The 22726-nt window shown below is 36.1% G+C and overlaps 1 protein-coding gene across 5 annotated transcripts in view; it reads left to right on the top strand.

Moving 5' to 3' along the window:
• Positions 1-22726, top strand: part of MAN1A2 (mannosidase alpha class 1A member 2) — a 167487-nt gene that overhangs the window by 121981 nt on the left and 22780 nt on the right. For 4 of the 5 annotated variants that reach the window (XM_036272835.1, XM_036272837.1, XM_036272838.1 and 1 more), the window contains exons 11-12: positions 3961-4133; positions 9459-9574. In XM_036272835.1, coding sequence (XP_036128728.1) covers positions 3961-4133; positions 9459-9574 — 289 coding nt within the window. Of the gene's footprint in view, positions 1-3960; positions 4134-9458; positions 9575-19382; positions 19411-22726 lie in introns of those variants that run through there. The other variant, XM_036272836.1, reaches the window with a different exon arrangement.

Consider the following 22726-nt stretch of genomic DNA (forward strand, 5'->3'; position numbering starts at 1 on the left):
AGTCCTAGTTTTGCTCATTTTCTACCAGGTCATTATATCTTCTGCTGTGTTTTCTTATAGCTATGCTATAATTTTTTAGCCACTCTGTTTAAAAATATCCATCCACTTCTTAGCAATTATTCTAGCTAGATTCATATGACAATTATTGCCTTGGAATTTCACTTTTATTTGTTGTTGGAATTAGAGTTAACATTAATTCAAAATTCTTTATATATTTCACCTTATTGATGAGCATGACCTCCTGGATTTGTAGGAAATGTTGCTGAATCTGTTCATGAAACTGAGCAGTAGCTTACTGATAATTTCAAACCATTGTAGTTTCATGGGAAGCTAGATTGGTACGTGTTTTAGTTTATTCTGAGCTATAATGCGGAACTGGTGCCAAGACTTCCAAAATATAGTACTTTCTTTTTCCGAGTTTTTAGATTTAAAAAAATGTTCCAAGCATCATTAAACTAGTGATATAAATTTTATATCACTATAAATAGTGAATAAAATTTAATTTATGTCATGTTGAAATGAGGTAAAACCTTCCCTAGACCATGTGCTATCACATTTGGGCGTGGGAGAATGTAATCTGTTTAGGTGCATATAACATATCCAGTGGACAAAAGATCCATTGAACATGGAATACTGAATGTATTTTTTTTTTTTTTTTTTTAATCCTCACCCGAGGATATTTTTCCATTTTTTGTACAGATAGAGTGGGAGGGAGGGAGAGGAAGGGAGAGACAGACAGAAACATCGACGTGAAGGGACACATCGAGTGGCTGCCACCCGCACGACCAACCAGGGCCGGGGACAAACTGCAACCGAAGTACGTGCCCTTAGCGGGAACCGAACCCGGGTCTCTCCAGACTGCAGGCCGACGCTCTAACCGCTGAGCCAAACTGGCCAGGGCCTGGATGTATTTTAATAGTTTCCACTATTTTTTCCTTAGAGGAGAGGACACAGGAAACTAGCTTAAAATTCTTCTTGTATTATTAGCCCTTTCAAACTATAGTCAAATTGCCTGTCCCAGAATATTCCTTTGCTTTTATCTTTTGTTGACTTGAGCATGCTTATTTTTCCATTTGTACAGGTCCTACCTATCTTGGAGTACTCATATGAATTGCATTTCCCCATGATTTTACAAACTAATCCTTGCCTTCTTTAAACTTACCTTTTATTGTCTTACTACTGACCTTTATCACATTTGATATTTTACTAAAGAATTTTTTTTTATCTGTGCATGTCTCTTTACTTTACCTACATGATACGATTTTTGCATCCTCTGGCATTCTTATCCAGGCACTAAATAAACTGTTTATGGTTTTGACTTAATTTTTAATTGTTGGATTAGTTATTTTCCTTTTAGAAATGAAATATCAAATGTAAATGAGAAGTTTAAGATAGGAAATAGAAAGTAAATTAAATTATTGTTTACAACATTTCTTAAATAAAACAGCACCTATGAAATAGTGCCTTCAAAAAAATGAAACCAGTGGTTTGGTCAAATAATGGATGTGATAGCTTATACACTTTCACTCACAGGACAAATATGTTATCTTCCTGGTATGTTTTATGTGTGAAATTCTGAATGACCAGTAAATGAAATACAGTTTTTAGCCCTGGCCAGTTTGGTTCAGCGGTTAGAGCATCACCCTGTGGACCAAAGAGTCGCACGTTTAATTCTGGTCAAGGGCACATGCCTCCGTTGCAGTTCAATCCCCGGCCCTGGTCAGGTTGGTGTGGAAGACAACCAGTCGATGTATCTCTCTCACATCGATGTTTCTCTCTCTTTCTCCTTCCCACTCACTCTATCTGAAAATCAGTATATCCTCAGGTGAGGATTAAGAAAAGAAATACAATTTTTAGTGAGAAGTTTAAAATATTCCATGCAGCAATTTCTACCTTAGTTCAGACAATATTATCATTATAATTATAGAAGTTAATTTAAAGTTAACTTTAAGATTAACATTTGAAAACATTTGATCATTTCTTAGCACTCATAGTCTTTGAGAAAGGAAAAACCTAAGAAATTCAGACAAAATAACTCACCTCAAGTTTAATTGGATTACCATCATATCAGGGCTTATGATGTTTGATTTTTATCATCATTTCAAAAGCATTTATTAAATGCCAAATAATAGTTGGTTGTATGCCAGATCTTTCAATCGCTGGATACAAGTTTTCTTACAAAATATTGATAATTTGTTGGTTATTCCTAACTTCAAATCCTGTTGAGGAGCTGCTTTTTGTGCACATATAAAGTTTTGCATACAACTTCAGAGGCTTCTTGGACACAAATCTGTCTCCCTCTTCCAAAACCTACCATAGAGTTTGTGACCTTCAGGTTAAAAGCCCCTGCTTGAGTTCTGCTTTAGCTCTTCCAGACTTAGTAGACAAACTGTGGTTATTAACTCTTCTGAATCACATGTTTTGCTTTTAATAGAACTATCCACTATCACCACAGTGTTTTTTTGTTTTGTATTTTTTTCCTGGGGATGGGGAATGGTGAGAAAGGCTTTATTTTCACCTCCTTTGAATTGTGATTATTTGGAGCTTACGGTGTCACACTTATACTGCTGATATTTGGCCACAGCAACAGCAACACATGTCATGCCAACAACTATGCCATGCTCTTGTTTATGGTCCACCAGCATTATAGTTCTTGTGCTACCTTTTCTAAGAAAATATAAAAATGTGCAACGTTGTTATGAAAGAGGTGAGAAACCTAGCAACTATTTGCCACCAGTACAGCCTAGTAAAAAGAAAGAAAGATGACCGCTGACAGTGGTAATTGTGTGCAACTTCAACATCCCAAGGAAAGATGACTTGGTATTGCCCAGGTTTAGGGAGCTGGGTGTGATTAGAAAGAAGTTCTTTTTTTTTTTTTATCCTCACCCGAGGATATTTTTCCATTTTTTTTTTTTTGTACAGATAGAATGGGAGGGAGAGAGAGGAAGGGAGAGAGAGTGAGAAACATCGATGTGAAGGGACACATCGAGTGGCTGCCACCTGCACGACCAACCAGGGCCGGGGACAAACTGCAACCAAAGTACGTGCCTTTAGCGGGAACCGAACCCGGGTCTCTCCCGACCGCAGGCCGACGCTCTAACCGCTGAGCCACACTGGCCAGGGCTAGAAAGAAGTTCTTAAAAAGCTGTTCAAGTAGTGCTATATTCCAGCCCAAATGGAAATCATATTGTTCAAGGAACAGTATATAATGTTGAAATATATGTGTATTGGCCATGTTTTATTCAAACTGGATAGAAGTTTTCTTATAAAATATTGTAAATTTGTTGGTTACTTCTAACTTTAGGAGTAAATGGGAAAATTGCTGGTGAAATTCTTGATGATTGGCAATTTGAATCTCTGCTGTGTGTTTTGAGGCTATAGGAGAAGAGTTTATTTCTAAAACTGATTTAAGCTTTAAAAGATATTATTTTTATATGCTTTAAAAAGTTATATACTCTACTTCAAAATCGAATTCAAGTTCTGAGCTCTGAGCTTTAAAATGTCACTGAAGAAAGAGAACTGAGCTCTAAAATGTTTTCTTACGTGTGTGTTATATTCAGAGGACTTTAAAATTGTCCTGACTTTAAAAAATATAATTCTGTACAGTGCATTTATCTGTCTCATTTTATTTTTGACAAAAAAAGAATATGTAATGTACTTCTTGTCTACTTTGCATTTGTTTCCAAAGGACTCTTGTCGATATAGTTAGATTTAACAGTATATTGATGTACATTATTTATGAGAGAGATTTCATGTCAGAATAATAGGAATATTTATAAGTGTTTATAAGAAAGCCAAATGTGAATTTTTAAAGTCACTGATTTTGCAAAACAGCAACAGTAAAAATAAACAACAAAAATAACTTAATTTCATCCCCCATTCCTTCAGGGAAGAAAAAAGCTCTGGCATACAAACACAAATGGTTTATTGTACTCATTTATTTATTTTGTCATGTTACAGCATTAAAGCTAGGTCCTGAATCCTTCAAGTTTGATGGTGCAGTAGAGGCTGTGGCAGTCCGGCAGGCTGAAAAGTATTACATCCTCCGTCCAGAAGTCATCGAAACCTATTGGTACTTATGGCGATTCACTCACGATCCAAGATATAGGCAGTGGGGCTGGGAAGCAGCTCTGGTAAATAAACCAATTTTTTATTTCATGTGCAAGAGTGTTACAACAAGTCCTTCTCTAGTGTCCTGTATCATCCTCCATGTTACCTCATGTTCAGTAACTGTAGGACTATTTCCATTTATCTGATGGAAACCTCTATTAGTCAACTTAAGTTTCTTACGCAGCAGAAGTAAACCTTAGAACCCAGTTTAGTTCTCCATTAGAAGGCTTTTTCTAATATTCACTCATTATTCTTATTGAATAACTATAAAGAGTCTTTTAAAAGGCAATTTTTCATTATGATTGCAAAATGTCTATACTTTCCTATTAATGCTTAAACTCCAAAAAGAAAGAAAACATGGTAAAACTGCCTAGATTCACAGCCTGGGTAGATTACTCCCTGTTCATTTCAGTTTGTGTTCCAAGTAATCCCTTAGTGGATCACTATAAGAAGGATCAGTGAACTGTTAAAATTTTTTTAGGTTGATGGACAAAGACATTTATTTGGAATGAGGAACTTTTAATGGTTAGTAAGTTTAAAAAAAGCAAGTGATTTACTCTTACAATACTTGTTTTTGAGAGAACCTAATGGCTCTCAGTACCTGGGGAGAAAGAAAATCATTAGTCTTTTTGTGAAAGTATAGTTTATTCCTGGGAGTGAGAGAGTGTTTTACTAATTATAATATATAGTACTATCTAGGATGAATATTCATATTTAAACTGTTTAACTTAAGCCTATAGTGTAGATAGAATGAGGGAATTCTAGGTGAGATAGTAATGTCAGTAAATTGCTCAGACAATAAGGTGTAAGATACACTCTAGTGCAGAACATAGACCAATTTATGTAAAAAGCAGGTTTCACAGTGGCAACCAGAGAGAGAGAGATTTGAAGCCATTGTATAGATGGCCTTACGTGTCAGATCAAGGGATGTATACTTGACTTAGTGATTCAGGAATAGCATACATGCACCCACATACACACACACAAACACACACTTCTCTCAGTTACTACATAGGTGTTTCTCATATGAGGATAGAAAGTCCTTTGCCTCTCTGAAAAGCCCATCATATCTCTTTTTCTTAACCATCTCCTACACACCAAGGCTCTCTAACTTTAAGAATCCATTAAAGGCCCTGGCCAGTTTGGCTCAGCCGTTAGAGCATGGGCCCACGGACCAAAGAGTTGCTTGTTCGATTCCGGTCAAGGACACATACCTCAGTTGTAATTTGGTCCCCGGCCCTTCTCGTGGATGTGTGGAAGGCAACCAGTCAATGTGTCTCTCTCACATCAATGTTTCTCTCTCTCTTTCTCTCCCTGCTCCCTTCCTTCCTTCGTCTCTCCCCCCTCCCCATTCTATCTGAATATAAATGGAAAAAAATATCCTTGGGTGGGGATTAAAAAAAAATAGAATCCATGATAGGACTACCAAAGATTTTTCAAAGGTGGAGGAACTACTGAAGGCTTTTTAGTAGGAAGTAACAAATTAAGAGGATCTGATTGTAATCTGCAAATTGGTGGGTTTTGGAGACCACTGCAGTAATCTGGGAATAATGTGAGAAAGACTTAACCTAAGATGAGGACACACACATGTCATTTGTCATTCAGACCTGGATAGTCCTTAAGAAATTTAACAATAAGAAAATAGTAATGAAAGGTGGTTACACAGAACAGGAGCAGAGGCAGCATTTGTTGATGCTGCTTTTCACCTGGGTCCAGAATTGGGAATGTAGCTGCTAGTGCAGCATTTGAGAAGATAGTCAGACTGTTGCCACAGTAGCTCAGAAACACGCACTTCTGTTGGTAGCAATGGCTTACTAAAGCTTATGCAAATCAAACTATTTCCATGGGACAATAGATAGCTAAAGTAATCCTGCAATGAATCTGACTTGAATGTCCCCTAATATTTAATGATTCTTATTTTTATGAATAAGGGAGAAAAATCTGAGTTGGGGGTGAGGGATGGTGGCAGAAACATGCTGTCACTGAGAAACACTAGGATCATTTGTCCTGTTCCTAAGGGCCTTTTTTCCTGCACACCTTCTTAATGTATGGCCCTATTCTTATTGATTAAAAAGAGGTTTGATAAACTCAAACTTTAACCCATATCTGTGTAAATTCGAATTAACAGGAATTAGAATTTTGCTTCTAATAGCCCATATGGACACACACAAAGTATAAAGAACAAGACTGAAATAGTTATGCTTTAAATTCAAGTTTCAAAAATGTGCATGATGAGAAAGGGGGATGAGACAAAAGAGGAGGATTCATATCTTGAATAGAATTTGCTTGCTTGCCCACCACTGGCCTCCTCTGATGGGTGTGAAGAAAGTGAAAGGAAGATGGGCTGAGACAAAATAGGGGGAATCTCAGGTCTTATGTAGCTTTAGCTGTTCCATGACACTTAAGTATGTCATATATCCAAGTTTGCCTTCAGGAAATGACTCTAAGTGGCTTAAAGATTAGTCATGCCTGCCCACTACTTTCTCAGTATTCTTCAGCTGCTCTGATAGTTCTTGTGGGGACAGAAGGGGGCACATGATCATTGGACAAAACACTGTTTAAAAACTCTTGTATTTAAAATATTTAGATATAGAAAAATATTAAACCTTTTGGTAAGAAGACTTGAAAACTCATCTATAATCAAAATGAAACTATATAAGAAAGAATAGTTTGATGAAGAAAACACTTTCAGTGTCAGTTTTCTTTTCATTAGAAAGGAGGAAGACCAGAGAGTAAGAAAAGTAGCAAGAGTAGGAGCAGTGACCATACCTTCATTCCACAGTATCACAGGGTCAGGTAGAGAAAGAAGTCCACGTGTGCTTTCAGCTTTTCATGAATGGCTTAATTCTGGAGTATAATATACCTGCATAAGCAGGATATTTGGTTGTTTTGAATTAAAAACAGGGTTTTGAATACATTCCATTTGATTTCGTATATTTTATTTAGATATGTTCAAAGGTTCAAAAAGAGATATAAATTAAGAATTTTTGCCTCCACTTGGTAGTTTATAATAATGTGGAGCAAATTACTCTGCCTCAGTTTTCCCATTTGAAAAGTAAAGCTAAGACAACCTCAGAGGATTGTTGGAAATTTGAATGTTAATTCATGTAAAGCTCTTTTAAGAGCCTTCAGCACAGTCAGTACTTCATAATTGTTAGCTTTTACTATCATAGTTCTTATTGTAGTAGGTGTGTGTGTATGGGCGCTTCCTGCAAGTTGGTACCACCTGTAACAACTAACTCATACAATTATAATATAATCTCTGTCATATAGTATGTTTGCAGTAAACATTATCTCATTGCTATTACTATGCAGAGCTCCGGAGTACTGCTGATGCTTTTTTTTAAAGCATGTTTGGATTATTGTTTATCCTTGGAAGTGATAAAATTGCATTTAAATTTTTAAATTCAAATTGACCTCCCTCTTAATTTGTCAGAATTAATGAGACTTTATTGTATCATATCTCGAATCCAGTGTAAATAACCTAAATTAGACTCCTAAGTTAGGAATATAAAAGATGTCTTAAAAAGATGAAAGAGTTGAAGAGGAAGAAATTCCACTGGAAACAGGCTACCTCAGTCAGTTTTTCCAGAAGGAAATACTTTCATCTGATAATAAATTTTATTCTTAAACTGTCATATTCTTTTTTTTTTTTTTTTAATTTTATTTTTGTTACAGATGTTTCTCCATTTTTACCCCATTGACACCCTCCTCCCCCTCCCCCCCCGTCCCCGGCTTTTTGTCCATGTCCATTGGTTATGTGTATATGTATGTAAGTTCTGTGGTTTATCTCTTCCCTCCCCCCACCACCCCATCTTCTGAGGGTTGTCAGTCTGTACCCCACTTCCATGTTTCTGGGTCTACCCTATTCCTCAGACTGTTATGTTCATTATATTCCACAAATAAGTGAGATCATGTGGTATTTGTCTTTTTCTGCTTGGCTTGTTTCACTTAGGATAACACTTTCCAGGTCCCTCCATGTCGTCTCAAAGGATAAGAGATCTTTCTTTCTTACAGCGGCATAGTACTCCATTGTGTATATGTACCACTACTCTTTATTCATTCGTATACTGATGGACATTTGGGCTGTTTCCAGATCTTAGCTATTATAAACAGTGCTCCTACGAACATGGGGGTACATATATTCTTTCTGATTGGTGTTTCAGGCTTCTTAGGGTATATTCCTAGAAGTGGGATCACTGGGTCAAATGGCAGTTCAGTTTTTAATTTTTTGAGGTAACACCATAGTGTTTTCCATAGTGGCTGCACCAGTCTGCCTTCCCACCAGCAGTGTACTAGAGTCCCCTTTTCTCCACACCCTCGCCAACACTTGTTGTTTGATGATTTGTTGATGGTAGTCATTCTGATAGGTGTAAGGTGATACCTCATGGTTGTTTTAATTTGCATCTCTCTGATGGTTAGTGATATTGAGCATTTCTTCATATGTCTCTTGGCCATTTGCATGTCCTGTTTGGAGAGGTGTCTATTCAGCTCCTCTGCCCATTTTTTAATTGGGTTCTTTGTTTTCCTTTTGTTGAGTTGTGTAAACACTCTATATATATTGGAAATTAACTCCTTATCTGATGTATCATTGGCAATGATGCTCTCCCATGCACTGGGTTGCCTTTCCATTTTGATGGTTGTTTCTTTTGCTGTGCAGAAGCTTTTGCATTTGATGTAGTCCCATGTGTTCATTTTTTCCTTTGTTTCTCTTGCCTTAGGTGATGTATCAGTGATAATTCTGCTGTGTATGATGTCTGAAATTTTGTTGCCTACAGTTTCTTCTAGAATTTTTATGGATTCATGAGTCACATATAAGTCTTTTATTCATTTTGAGTTTATTTTTCTGTATGGTGTAAGTTGATGGTCTAGTTTCATTTTTTTTGCATGTAGCTGTCCAATTTTCCCAACACCATTTATTAAAGAGGCTGTCTTTACTCTATTGTATGCTCTTGGTCCTTTGTCAAATATTAATTGAGCATAGTGTCTTGGGTCCATTTCTGGGTTCTCTATTCTGTTCCACTGGTCTATATTGCCTGTTCTTGTGCCAGAACCAGGCCGTTTTGATTACAGTCGCCTTGTAGTATAACCTGATAATCCGGTATTGTGATCCCACCTACTTTGTCCTTCTTTTTCAAGATTGCTGTGGCTATTCGGGGTCTTTTTTTGTTCCATATGAACTTTTGAAGTATTTGTTCTAGTCTGTGAAATATGTCATTGGTATTTTGATGGGGATTACTGTCATATTCTTTTATAGAGCTCTGTGAACTTTTTGCTGGGGTCCCTTAACTTGACCTTCAAAATTGGAAATTTGTGGAATTTATTCTTTTGTCTCATGTCTTTCGCAGGCTATTGAGAAGCACTGCCGAGTCAGTGGTGGATTTTCTGGGGTGAAGGATGTTTATTCCTCCACTCCTGCACACGATGATGTGCAGCAGAGTTTCTTCCTTGCTGAGACATTAAAGTAAGTAGAAGCCTTTTTAAAATTTTTACATTTTTACTGGTTTTGTTATATGATCACTACCTGGTGAATTATGACTATGTAATATGTTAAACTAGATTATATTACAAATACATTTTTATTTAATGGACATTAAATATTTAGCTGCATCTCAAGAAGAATGACTTCGATTCTGAGGTAGATATTTTGTCAAATAAGAGTTTAGTACCTTTATTTTGTCCTTAGTTCTTTACTGTGCATTAGAATAACCTGGAAGACGTAAAACACCGATAACTGGGCCATCCTTGCGGTTTCTGATTCTGTGGGTCTAGGGTGGAACCTAAGGATTTACATTTCTGACAAGCTCCTAGTCAGTGTGGATGATGCTGGTTTAGGAACCACACCTGAATTCCCCTCTTTAGCTAATAACATCTGTTACTAGTAATCATGGTGTTTTGATGGTACTAGAGGATATATGACTATAGCCACCCATCCTTTCATTGGAGATTCCTGTGAAGACACACATAAACAGAACGATGGAATAGAAAAAAGACAACTTTGTTATTTGAGCTTATACTCAAAAGCTCAGGCAGAAAGAAGATGGAGTCTTTAAATATGTCCACTTCCGTAAAGACCACAAAGTAAATAGTTCTCGATACTTTCCCTTATGCTTTATATTTCTATTTCCTGTCTATCTATACCTGAATGCTTCATAAAGTTCAAAAAATGTTTATTTTCCTGTCATTGTTCAGATTACTTGAGGGTTAATCAGTGGACAAAAAGGACAGGAAGTCCTACTGTCCTGAAGTTTATATGCTAGAATACTTCTAGCTTATATTTTGGTATATTACAATTAAAATTTATATGTCTCAGTTCCGTATGCTTCCTGATGGCCATCTTATTTTAATTATTTTTATTACCACTAGTTCTCTTATTTTCCCATCTTTTCAGTTAATGCATTATAAAATTATTTTTTCTCTCCTTCTACTATATCACTAAGTGTGATTATTATGATACTTCTTTATTTGGCCTTTTCTATTAATATCTGCAATTGACCCTGAGCCACCCTCTTATTATTGCTGAGATGGTTTGGAACATTTGCTTAGTAATTAATCACTTCCCTACATCTAATAGTAATTTCTGTTTTGACTTATCCTGTGTGATTAGTCTTGAGACTATGAGATAGTTGAAAGAACCATGGATCAGCAGGTAAAACCACAGGAGCTTTAGGTATGCACTTGCTACAACCTAGCTGAATGAACGTGTCAAAATAAAATTTCTTTTGCCTTCAGTTATCTTATCTGGAAACTGGAATTTGACCCAAATTATGTAAAAGCTCTTCTTTTTTTAAGACCAGAAAAATTATAAGAATAAAATACAAATGTTTGTGTATCTGTCACCTAGATTTTACCTGTTGTTAATTTATGCCACATTCCCCACCCCTGCATATATGTATGTACACGTGCACACACACACAAACACACACAGTTTTCCTATTTTTTAAAATGTTTGCTTTGTAACTTGAGAGTTACCAGATTTCTGATACTTACACAAGCATTTTCAAGGAAAGGGCATAATGTTATGTACTCACAGTACCGTTATCATACTTGGGAAACTTTACATTCTTATAATACTGTTTTTTATTATGTAGTCCATTTTCAGATTTCTCAGTTGTTCAGTAATGTTCTTTAAAACTATTTTTTTTTCACCGTCAGAGAATCATTTGTTACATTTGGTCGTCATGTCTCCTTAGTCTTCTTTAACCTAGAACAAAGTTTCCTTGCTTTTCTTTTGTCTTTTATGGTATTAAAGTAAGTATTGTGGCTAGTGACTTTGAAGAATGTCCCTCAATTATATATTTGTGATTGTCTCCTTATGATCAGATTTAGTTTAAAGACTTTTGACACAAATATTTTATAGATGATGTGTTCTCATTGCATTCTTTTAGGAGGCACATAATAACAGTTTAGTACCTAATTGGTGATTTTAAGTTTGATGGTAAGGTTAGATTTTATTATAAGGTCATGTAAAGAATCTTTTTAAAAAAAAAATAATTAGTGTAATTTTGAGACTGAATATCCTTTTCCATCAGCCTTTCACCCAGTGTTATTAGCATCTTGCCTGAATCAATGATTTTATAATAGTGGTGACATGCTCATTTTGAGGCCCCTTTTAGTTTTAAAAAGAAATTAATTTGATTTTCAAAATTTATATACCATTTTCTTCATATCACTTCCCTCCTGTTCAAAAACTACAATGATTCATTCCTCTCTGGCTTGATTTCTCATTTATTTTACTTATAGATTCTATCCTTAAACCAAGTAATCTATATTCTAATATTCATATATATGTATAAACATACCTATCTGTATGTGAAGTTTGTCCTTTGTATGTCATTGTCTATTTCATATATTTTTTGTTGTTGTTAATCCTCATCTGCGGATATTTTTTCTATTCATTTTTAGAGAGAGTGGAAGGCAGAGGGGAGGGAGAGAGAGAGAAACTTCGATGTAAGAGAGACATGTCAATTTGTTGCTTTGATCACTGGGGCTGAGGATTGAACCTGCGACCCTTCAGTATGTGGGCCAACGCTCTAACCACTGCACAACACCGGTCAAGGCTATTTCATATTTTATTGGTTCTGGCAGGAATACCTTTACCCTTTCTGTCAATTAATGCCCTCTCTTCTCTAAATTCAGTTCAGATCTCCCTATTATAGATTGGCTTTTGTTAATTTATTCTTTTTTTCCTTCTTCTTTTTTTCTTAGAGAGAGGTAGGGGGACCAGAGAGGGGGAGAGAGAAAAAACCATCCATGTGAGAAATATTGATCAATTGCCTCCCAGACGTGCCCCTGACCAGGGATCGAATCCACAACCTGGGTATATGCCCTGACTGGGAATCAAATTCAAGACCCCTTGGTGCATGGGTCCATGCTGTAACCAAGCCACACTGGCCAGGGCTCATAATTTATTCCTAAATGCCTCATCATTGCTGACCTTGAGTACTTAAGCACATGAGATAGGGCTGCAAATATGTGGAATTGCTGCCTTTTCTCTTCCAGTATATATATGGAATAGCACCAGTTGAACTTGGTGATTTTCCCTGCCAAGTTCAGGAAAAATCTTTCTCAACACTGTACTCTAGGAAACCAGTTATGTATATACAGATTGTTATAATACTTTCAGAAAAACATATACATTTAGATCAATACAAGTAGAAAAGGTCTAACAAGAGGAATCATACAGATAATTATAATGAAACCTAGGCTAAGAAAATTATAACAGTTGAATGCTGTATGCAGCACTAAGCTTCCTGGCAGCTGAAGCCAAAAGGAAGCATCCTGCTCAGTGTCATTTTTATCTTTTTGAGTTGGGAAAGCACGTTACTTTGACAGATGAAACAAAATTTTTCCTGCTGCTAAGTTATAACATGACTAAATTTGATAGTTCATTATTAAAAAATATTGAACTGTTAGGTGAACCATATGAAATTTCTCTTTTAAAAGTCAGAAACAGTTGAATACTGATAATTTGGTTCAACCTAATACATAATGATAAACATCTTCAAGCATTGATGTTATAGAAAATGCAAAAACACTCTTAATGTGACTTCCTCTTTATAAAAACTGACAACATAATGTAAAAATGCAATTGAATCAAGACATTTCTGAGAAGTCTAATGTCGTTGTAGGTTTATACTTTTCTTCTTATTAAGACAGAGGTTAAAACTCCACAGAGGAATGAAAATTAGTCTGACTCCATAGAATTTTCTCAAATACCAATTTTTTCAAATAGGCTTTTGCTAGAAGCTGAGTAACTGTCAATTGAAATTGTATATTCTATCAAATAGTTGAAATTTATTGTGAATTCGTTAAAGGGTAACAATCCATGTGTTTTAGCTACTCAAACAGATTAAATGACACTGAGCAGGATGCTTCCTTTTTGCTTCAGCTTATTATTAATTAAATTATGAAAAATAATATGTGGCTATGGCAAAATGAATTTAATAATATGGAACAGAAAAAATGAAAAATAAGTTTCTCTGTACCTTACATCCAGTCTCAGTTCTCAAAGATAATGATTATTAAACAGTTCTTGATGTTTCCTTTTAGAAATTTCTGGGTATATGCAAACATATAAAAACATTTATAATGTATATATTCCTTTAATAGCCTTTTATTGTTTTCCCCACAGATATGTTTATATACACCTGCTGTTTTGAAACATGAATTTGTCATCTTACTCTAGAAAATGTTTCTATGTGGATACATAAAAATCCACTGAGGAATATATCATAATTTGTTTAATCAGTACCCTATTGTTAGATATCTGAGACTGTCTCGTTCTTTGCTCTTATAAAGAGTATTGCAGTGAATGCCCTTTTACATATATCTTGCTTCCTATGTGAACATAAATATTGGTTAGATTCTTAGAAGTAAAATGGCTAGGTCAAAGGGTGTATACATTTGAATTATAACTTTAATTAAACAGAATAAGCCTAGAGAGCTAACTCTTCACAGAACTTCTCACAGATAGAAAGCTTTTGAAGTTAAGGGGAAAAATATGTTTCAGAAAATTAACTGGTTAGAAATGTTAGAATTGAGGGTATTCTGAGAAGTAAAGAAACATTTAGATAGTGCTTGATAGATAAAGTAAGGTTTGAATGAGCAGGCCTTTGAAAAAGTTTATCTTAAATTATTTTAAATTTTAAGTGATTAAGAATAAACTCAGACAAGAGAATAAATCACTTTAAATTTTTTTCTGTAGGTTAAGAACACAGATAAGTGAAACAATCAGAGGTTCTTAGGAAGTTAATGGGAATAAAAGTTTCAACATTTGCTCACCCTTTTAAACTTTTATTTTCTGCCCTGGCCAGTTTGGCTCAGCGGTTAGAGCGTCGGCCTGCGGTCCGGAGAGACCCGGGTTCGGTTCGGTTCCCGCTAAGGGCACGTACTTCGGTTGCAGTTTGTCCCCGGCCCTGGTTGGTCGTGCGGGTGGCAGCCACTCGATGTGTCCCTTTCACGTCGATGTTTCTCACTCTCTCTCCCTTCCTCTCTCTCCCTCCCACTCTATCTGTACAAAAAATGGAAAAAATAAATAAATAAATAAACTTTTATTTTCTATGATCCTTAATTCCACCTCTTTGTTCTTTATATAGATCTGAGGTCTGTTTTTTTTTTTTTTAATTTACCAAGTAAATGTTGATTAAAACATAGAGATGATACAGTGTAATACATGAGATAGTTCATCAAACATATACTTACTGTTAAGTGCCTCATATGTGTCATTGCTGTTTTAGAGATATCCCGACAATCAGGGAACTTACAAATCACATTCCCATTCTCCCTAACTTACCATTGCTACATTTTTTGAGTGCCTGCCTGTGAAAATATGCCCTATGTGTGTATGTATATCATCTGTACTCTCCATTATTCTTTCCCCTTGTCTTGCTTTATTTTTCTTTATATCACTATAACCACCCGACATATATGTTTATTATCTTTCTCTGCTGGTAGAATGTAAGCTAGTTAACTATAGGGACTTCCTTTAACTACTCTCACCTCTCTGGCAGCCAGAACACAGTATATAAGGTACTCAGTAAATATGTGTTGAAATTGTTGGCCTGTGTTAAGTAAGAAAAGAGTTGTCTATTTGTATCTATCCTTTGATCCCTTTTAGTAGAGTTTTTTTGGCTACAAATATATGATAAAGATTTATTTAAGGGTCTTAGGGTTTGCAAACAGAAACATACCTAGGCAAAAAAACAGAAATGTTCTGAAGAAGAAAGAAAAGTTAAAAGTCCTTATAGTAACAAATACATTCTTGAAAATAATTAGTCCTACATTCTTAGCTCTAGGATTGGTTCAGGATGGTTATCAATCAGATGTCAGGTGATTGGATACTGAAAATTATTTTCTTAGTCCTTCAAGGACTAGTCAGAGGGTTATCTGGAGGTTTCATGTATATCCAGGCATTGCTGCAGAACTGGAAAGTTCAAAAGTTTAAGTTCCGCCCTGGCCGGTTTGCTCAGCGGTTAGAGCATTGGCCTGTGGTCTGGAGAGACCCGGGTTTGGTTCCCGCTAAGGGCACGTACCTCAGTTGCAGTTTGTCCCCAGCCCTTGTTGGGTCGTGTGGGTGGCGACCACTCGATGTGTCCCTTTCACATCGATGTTTTTCTCTGTCTCTCTCCCTCCCACTCTATCTGAACAAAATATCAAAAAATGTCCTCAGGTAAGGATAAAAAAAAAAAAGTTTAAGTTCCTACGCTAGTTAAAACAAGAATAGATTAATTTTCTTATACTTCAATCTACTTGATTTTAGTAATTTAACAGTTTAATTATAGTGACATCATTTTATATATTCACTCTATTCCTCACATTATGTAAGTTTAAGGTACAATATGCTGATTTGGGATACATTTATATATTGCCATATGATTACCACCATAGTGTTAGGTGACGTCACTTAATTAGAATTTCTTTGTTGTTGTGAGAATATTTAAGATGTACTGTCTTAGCAACTTTCAAGAGTATAATACAGCATTGTTAACCATAATCACAATGTTGTACATTAGATCTCTAGAACTTACTCAACTTCTAACTGGAAGTTTATACCTTTGACCAACATCTCTCTCAAGCCCTTACCCCACCTTCTAGCTCGTGGTAATCACCATTCTATTCTCTGTTTCTGTGTAAGTTTGGCTTTTTAAAATTCTACATATGGATATTATGCAGTGTTTGTCTTTCTATCTGATTTATTTCACTTAATGCCCTTAAGGTTCATCCATGTTTTCCCAAATGGCAAGATTTCTTTTTTTATTTTTTTTATTTTTTATGTCTTAATAAAAACTCATTGTGTGTGTGTGTGTAAATCACATTTTCTTTTATCTGTTCATCTGTTGACAGACTCTTAGGTTGTTTTCATATCTTGGCTATTGTGAATAATGCTGCCATAAACACGGTAGTGCTGATATCTGATATCATTTTTTTAAAAATACATTTTATTGATTTCCTTAGAGAGAGAGAGAAACATTGATGTGAGAGAGAAACATCAATCAGCTGCCTCCTGTATGTGCCCTACTTGGCATCAAGCCCACAACCCGGGCATGTGTTCTGACTGGTAATCGAACCAGGACCTCTCAGTCCATGGGAAGACCCTCAGTCCACTGAGTCACACAAACTGGGCATGCTATCTTGTTTTCATTTCCTTTGGATAGAAACCCAGAAGTAGGATAGCTGGATCGTATGGTAGTTTTATTTTTAATTTTTGGAGGAACCTCCATACTGGTTTTCATAGCAGCTGTACCAATTTACATTCCCACCAGCAGTGCACAAGGGTTTCCTTTTTTCCACATCTTCTCCAACACTTACCTCTTTTCTTTTTGATAATAGCCATTGTAGCAGGTATATGCTAGAGGTGATAGCTCACTGTGGTTTTCATGTGCATTTCTGTGATGAATAATGATATTGAGCATCTTTGCCTATACCTGTTGCCATCTATTTGTCTTCTTTGGAAACATGTCTATTCAGTTCCTCTGCTCATTTTTTAAAATAGATTTGTGTTGTTGTTATTGAGGTGTATGAGTTCTTGATATATTTTTGATATTAACCCTTTATCAGATATATGATTTGCAAATATTTTCTTCTGTGGGTTGCTTTTTCATTTTTCTGATTGTTTCATTGACTGTACTGAAGTTTTTTTGGTTGATGTAGTCTTATTTATTTTTGCTTCATTGCTTGTGTTTTTGTTTTGTTTTTTATTTAATCTTTACCTGAGGACAGGCTTAGAGAGAGGGAGGTGAGAGGGAATAAAGGATGGGGAGAGAGTGAGAGAGCAAGAGAAAGAGAGAAACATTGATCAGTTGCCTTCCATACTTGTCCTAACCAGAGATTGAACTCACAACCCAGGTATGTGCCCTGACAGAGATTCAAATCAGCAACCTTTTGGTGCACAGGACAACACTCAACCAAATGAGCTACTCTGGCCAGACTCATTGCTTGTGTTTTTGATGTTATAGCCAAAAAATTGTTGCTAAGACCCATGTCTAGGAGCTTTTCCACTATATTTTCTCCTACAAATTTTATAGTTTCAGGTTTTTAAGTAGTAGCTTTTTGTTCCCTTGTTCCTTATCATTTTACCTTACTTTACTTTTTTGCATAGCACATCTTTTAACATACCATATAATTTCCTTAGGTGTTCCCCAATTAGAATATAAACTCAATGAGGTTAGTGATTATGTATGTTTTAATAGTTATTGTTTCCCCGGCATGTATGATGCGGCCACACATTCATGTTTCTGTATTAAATATTTGTAAAATAAAGGAATAAGAGAGACAGTTGAGAAAAGGCTATTTTATAAGATTTTGCCAAAAATGGGAGCAGTAAGGAGAAGAGAATGAGAGATTTATTTTATTTCCTGGTTGGAGCTAAGGACTTGAACTCAGAATTTAGTTAGTGCTAGGAGATAGCTAATAGTGAATGGATTACGGAATTTATAAAGCAAGCAAAAAAGGCCCAAGGCAAGATGCGAACAGTTGGGGAGTGAGGGTAGTGGATCTATCTTCAGTAGAGTCAAAGGTTCAGATGCACACATGAAGGGGAAAAACAGAAACTGTACAAACTATTAGAAGTTACACAGAGTTGGTAAACTTAGGGCAGTGGTTCTCAAACCTCGAGCATGCAGCAGAATCACCTGGAAAGCTTCTTAAATCACCTGGAAATCTTCTTAAAACTCAGATTGATAGGCTTTATCACCAAAGTTTCTAATTAGTAGGTCTGTAGTGGGGTCTGAGAATTTGCATTTGAAACAAATTCCCAGGTGATGCTGATTGTCTGGAGGATCATACTTTGAGAACCACTGATACCTGTGACTTAGTAAACCATTTATGGAAGCAATTAGAGATAAAGGAATTACTATACTATATGACAAAGAATAGCTACAAAGACTAGCTAGAATAGCATGAGGTCAGGTGGACAAATCACTGTTTAACTGCTATTTTGTGTAGTCCAGTCTCCTCAGATGGTGTACTGAGGGCCAGAACCATGGTCTCCACATTTTTAAATCCCTCTTAGGACCTTTCACAGTATCACAAGGCAGTCCAAATAGTAGGCTAGAGACACAGAGTGAATTTCACTTACAATGTTCAGTTTCAAAACTGTGTACTTAGAAATATCCTTGCCAATTTTTTATCTTTTACTGCAGTAAAGGAAAAAAATTGTTCTTACATATCAGTAACAAATAATAAGGTTACTTTCCCCCATCTTTTTCCATGAGTCTTTATATTTCAACTTTATTGAAGTATTTTAAGTGTACAGTTGATTATATTTTGGCAGATATATAAGCCTGCGTAACTACCACCATAGTTAATATGGAACATTTTCATCTTAGTCTTGCAGTGAGTTCCACCCCACCCCCAGACACCTTTCTGTCACTATAGGTTGCCTATTCTAGAATTTCTTATAATTAGAATCATGTAATATGTACTTATTTTTTTGTCTGACTTTTTTTTTTCCCCCAGCATAATATTTTTTAGATTAATCAATGTTGCATATTTTTAAGAATGTCAGTAGTTCATTCTTTTCTATCAGTAAATAGTATTTTGTTGTATGGGTATACCACATTTTGCTTTCCAATTCGCTTTTTTTTTTTTAATCCTTACCTGAGGACATTTTTCCATTTTTTGTTCAGATGGAGTGGGAGAGAGAGAAACATCGACGTGAAAGGGACACGTCGAGTGGCTGCCACCTCACAACTTAACCAGGGCTGGGGACAAACTGCAGCCCAGGGACATGCCCTTAGCGAGAACTAAACCCCAGTCTCTCTGGACTGCAGGCCGACGCTCTAACTGCTGAGCCAAACTGACTAGGGCTCCCATTCGCTTTTTGATGCTTCATTAGTCATTTGCTTTGGAAAGGAATCGGGAAAAAAGGACTATGTTTGTTTACCATTTGACTACATGTAAGTATTTTACTCTTACTTATTTCTTTCTAGGAATTTTTTAACTCTTCCCTTAAAAGAAACTAATGTCATCTAATTTGCTATTATCAAATAAATAATTATAAAATAATTTGCTATTAAATAAAATTCTAAATATTTTTAATCTTAGTGATTATTAAAGCAGGGATAGCAAATATAAAACTGTAGGTGGTAAGATTTTTGGCAACAATCTTCCTCTCAAAACTCAGGTGAATATTGTTCTATGAAGTTTATTAAATATTCTAAATTTGTCTTGGTATTTAAAATAATTTCAGTAAGACTTCTGTTCCACCTTTGCAGTTTTCCTAAGCAAGGTGTTTTGTTTTTTATACATACCCGTTTGGTTTTGTTTTAATTTTTTTTTCTTTATTGCCTTTTAGAGAGAGAGGAAGGGAGAGGGAGACGGAGGTAGAAACATCCATGAGAGAGAACATCAACTGGCCAACTCCAGCATGCCCCCCCTCACTGGGGATTTGGCCCACAACCTGGGCATGTGCCCTGACCAGGAATTGAACCAGCAACCTCTTGGAGCATGGGTCAGTGCTCAACCACTGAGCCACACCAGCCAGTCTATATACCCGGTTTTGCAACTACTTTTTCTAGGGAAAATATTTTAGTATTATATAGAAAGCTAGTAATGCATGAATAGAATAATAGATTTGTGGTAAAGAAATACACCAAAATATTAATGTAGCATCCAGAAGGTAAGTATTTATGAGTTTCACTGTAAAAATCATTAAAAGTATTTGTAGGTTTGAAAGTTTTATAATAGCCCTGGCCGATGTGACTCAGTTGGTTGGAATGTCGTCCCATACACCAAAAGGTATGGATTCAATTCCCAGACAGGGCAAATACCTAGGTTACGGGTTCGGTCCCTGGTTGGGTACATATGGAAGGCAACCAGTCTATGTTTCTCTCTCTCTCTTCCTTTTCCCCCGCCTTCCTCCTTCCCTTCTTTCCTCCCTCTAAAATCAATGAAAATAACCTCAGGTGAGGATTAGAAAACGAGTTTTATAATAAAGTATTGGATTGGGTGGGAAAGGGATAAAAGCTAGTAAATTGTTATCCAGGACAAGTACTGTTGCTGATGTCGTTACCATATCCTCTAATATTTCTAATTCTCCTTTTTTTTTTTTTAATCCTCACCTGAGGACATTTTTCGTTCGGATAGAGTGGAAGAGAGGGAGAGAGAGAGAGAAACATCGATGTGAAAGGGACACATCGAGTGGTTGCCACTAGCATGACCCAACCAGGGCCAGGGACAAACTGCAACCGAGCTACGGAGAGACGGAACCTGGGTCTCTCCGGACTGCAGGCAGACGTTCCGATTGCTGATCCAAACTGGCCAGGGCTAATTCTCCTTTTTATAGCTACTGTCATCTTTGTTTGCCTATAAAGTTATTCTCAGTATCAGCAAATGAATGCACAGTTCACCAGCTGTCAGAGTAACAAGGTTTTGAAGTAGGTTCAAAGACAGTTCTAGTAATGGTTTTATCATAAAAACATCAAGAGGAGTATGACTTTAAATTTGTAAGCAAAAGTGTATAAGTAATATTTGGGAGAGATGGGGGAATCAATGAGATCATTGGGATGGAGATTCTTAGACAAGAAAGAAATAGTTTAAGAGGGGAGACTGAAAAACTAAGCCACTATTCCCTCCCATTTATCTATCTTTTCTATAACTGGATCCTAAAATAATCTCCTACTATTAGAAAGGGACTATTTTTCTAGCTAGATAAGAAAAGTAGCATCAAATTCTGTTCTGTGCTATTTTCTGCTCACTTACTCCTAAAGGCTGATTTACAAACCAAGTCAAATCAATAAAGATATATTAAATAACTGCTCTCTTCTCAGAATTGTACTATTTAAAAATTAAAGCGTGACACATACTCTACCCACGAGGAGCTTGCAGTCTCATTGAGAAATCTCTTACTTCTCTGGACATGGGCAAATTCAATAAAAGTACAAAGTATATAGTCAAGTGTTAAATAGAATATAAATGTTTTATAAATTCAGAAAAGGGAACTTTGGTGTGGTCTAGAATAGTCATAAAGAAAGATTTAAATGATACATAAGATATTAATAGGTTAGGTAAAGCAGAAGTCATTTCATGACAAGAGGAATCTGACTTGAGGAAAATTAGTGCAACCTTTCCTTAAAAAGACGGTGAAAAAACTAGACTGACTAAAAAAGTATTAATAGAAGTAATGGGAGATAGGATTCTAGAATCAAAATTAGGGAAGCAACAATATGGATGAACCATCGAGGACATTATGTTAAGTGAAATAAGCCAGTCACTACAAGACAAATGCTATATGACTCCACTTATATGAAATATCTGTGAACAAATTAGTAGAAACAAAGTAGAAGGTGGTTACTAGGGGTTGGCAGAGGGGGAAAGGGGAATTGTCATTTAAAGGGCATAGCATCAGTCCAGCCGGTGTGGCTCAGTGAAGAAGGGGAAAGTTGGATTGAGAAAAATAAAGACAGATGAACTTAATGTCCATTTTCACAAAATTCTAGAAAGTCATGATTTGAAGACGTTAGAGAAAAATTAGTGAACATAAAAAATCAGAAAGGGTTTCTAAGATGAGTTTTTGCTGCACCAACTCTGTTGTTCTTTTGGGATTGGGCTAATAACAGACAGACAGAGAGTAAGGGATTCCACAAACATAGTTACATGGTGTTCAGCAAATCATAAAGTCTCTCAAAATGGAAGAGTAGGACTTCTGCTTCCTCTAAGAGGGAGTAACAAGAATGAGATCAGATTTACCCGTCCATTGGAAATAAATAGATAAACTGTGTAGGAAACAATGGTTTTCTTTTTATTTTTTTTCTCATCACTATTATTTATCCCCCATATCCTCTTCCACTTCCACCCACCTTGCTCCCCGCCACTCTGCCACAGTCACCATACTGCTGTTCATGTCCGTGAGTTCTTTCTCCTTTTTTTTTTTTTTCTGTTCAATCCCTCCACCATCTTCCATAACCCCCTGGGCCAACAGAGCTGTCTGCCTGCTCTCTATCTATGAGTCTGTCTCTGCTTTGCTTCTAAGTTCAGTTTGTTCATTAAATTCCACATATGAGTGAAATCATACGATATTTGTCTTTCTCTGACTGGCTTATTTCACTTAGTATAATGTTCTCCAGGTCTATCCATGCTGTCGCAAGGGTAAAATTTTCTTCCTTTATATAGCTGA

Source organism: Molossus molossus, unplaced genomic scaffold (assembly GCF_014108415.1).
Source record: "Molossus molossus isolate mMolMol1 unplaced genomic scaffold, mMolMol1.p scaffold_m16_p_20, whole genome shotgun sequence".
NCBI lineage: Eukaryota > Metazoa > Chordata > Mammalia > Chiroptera > Molossidae > Molossus > Molossus molossus.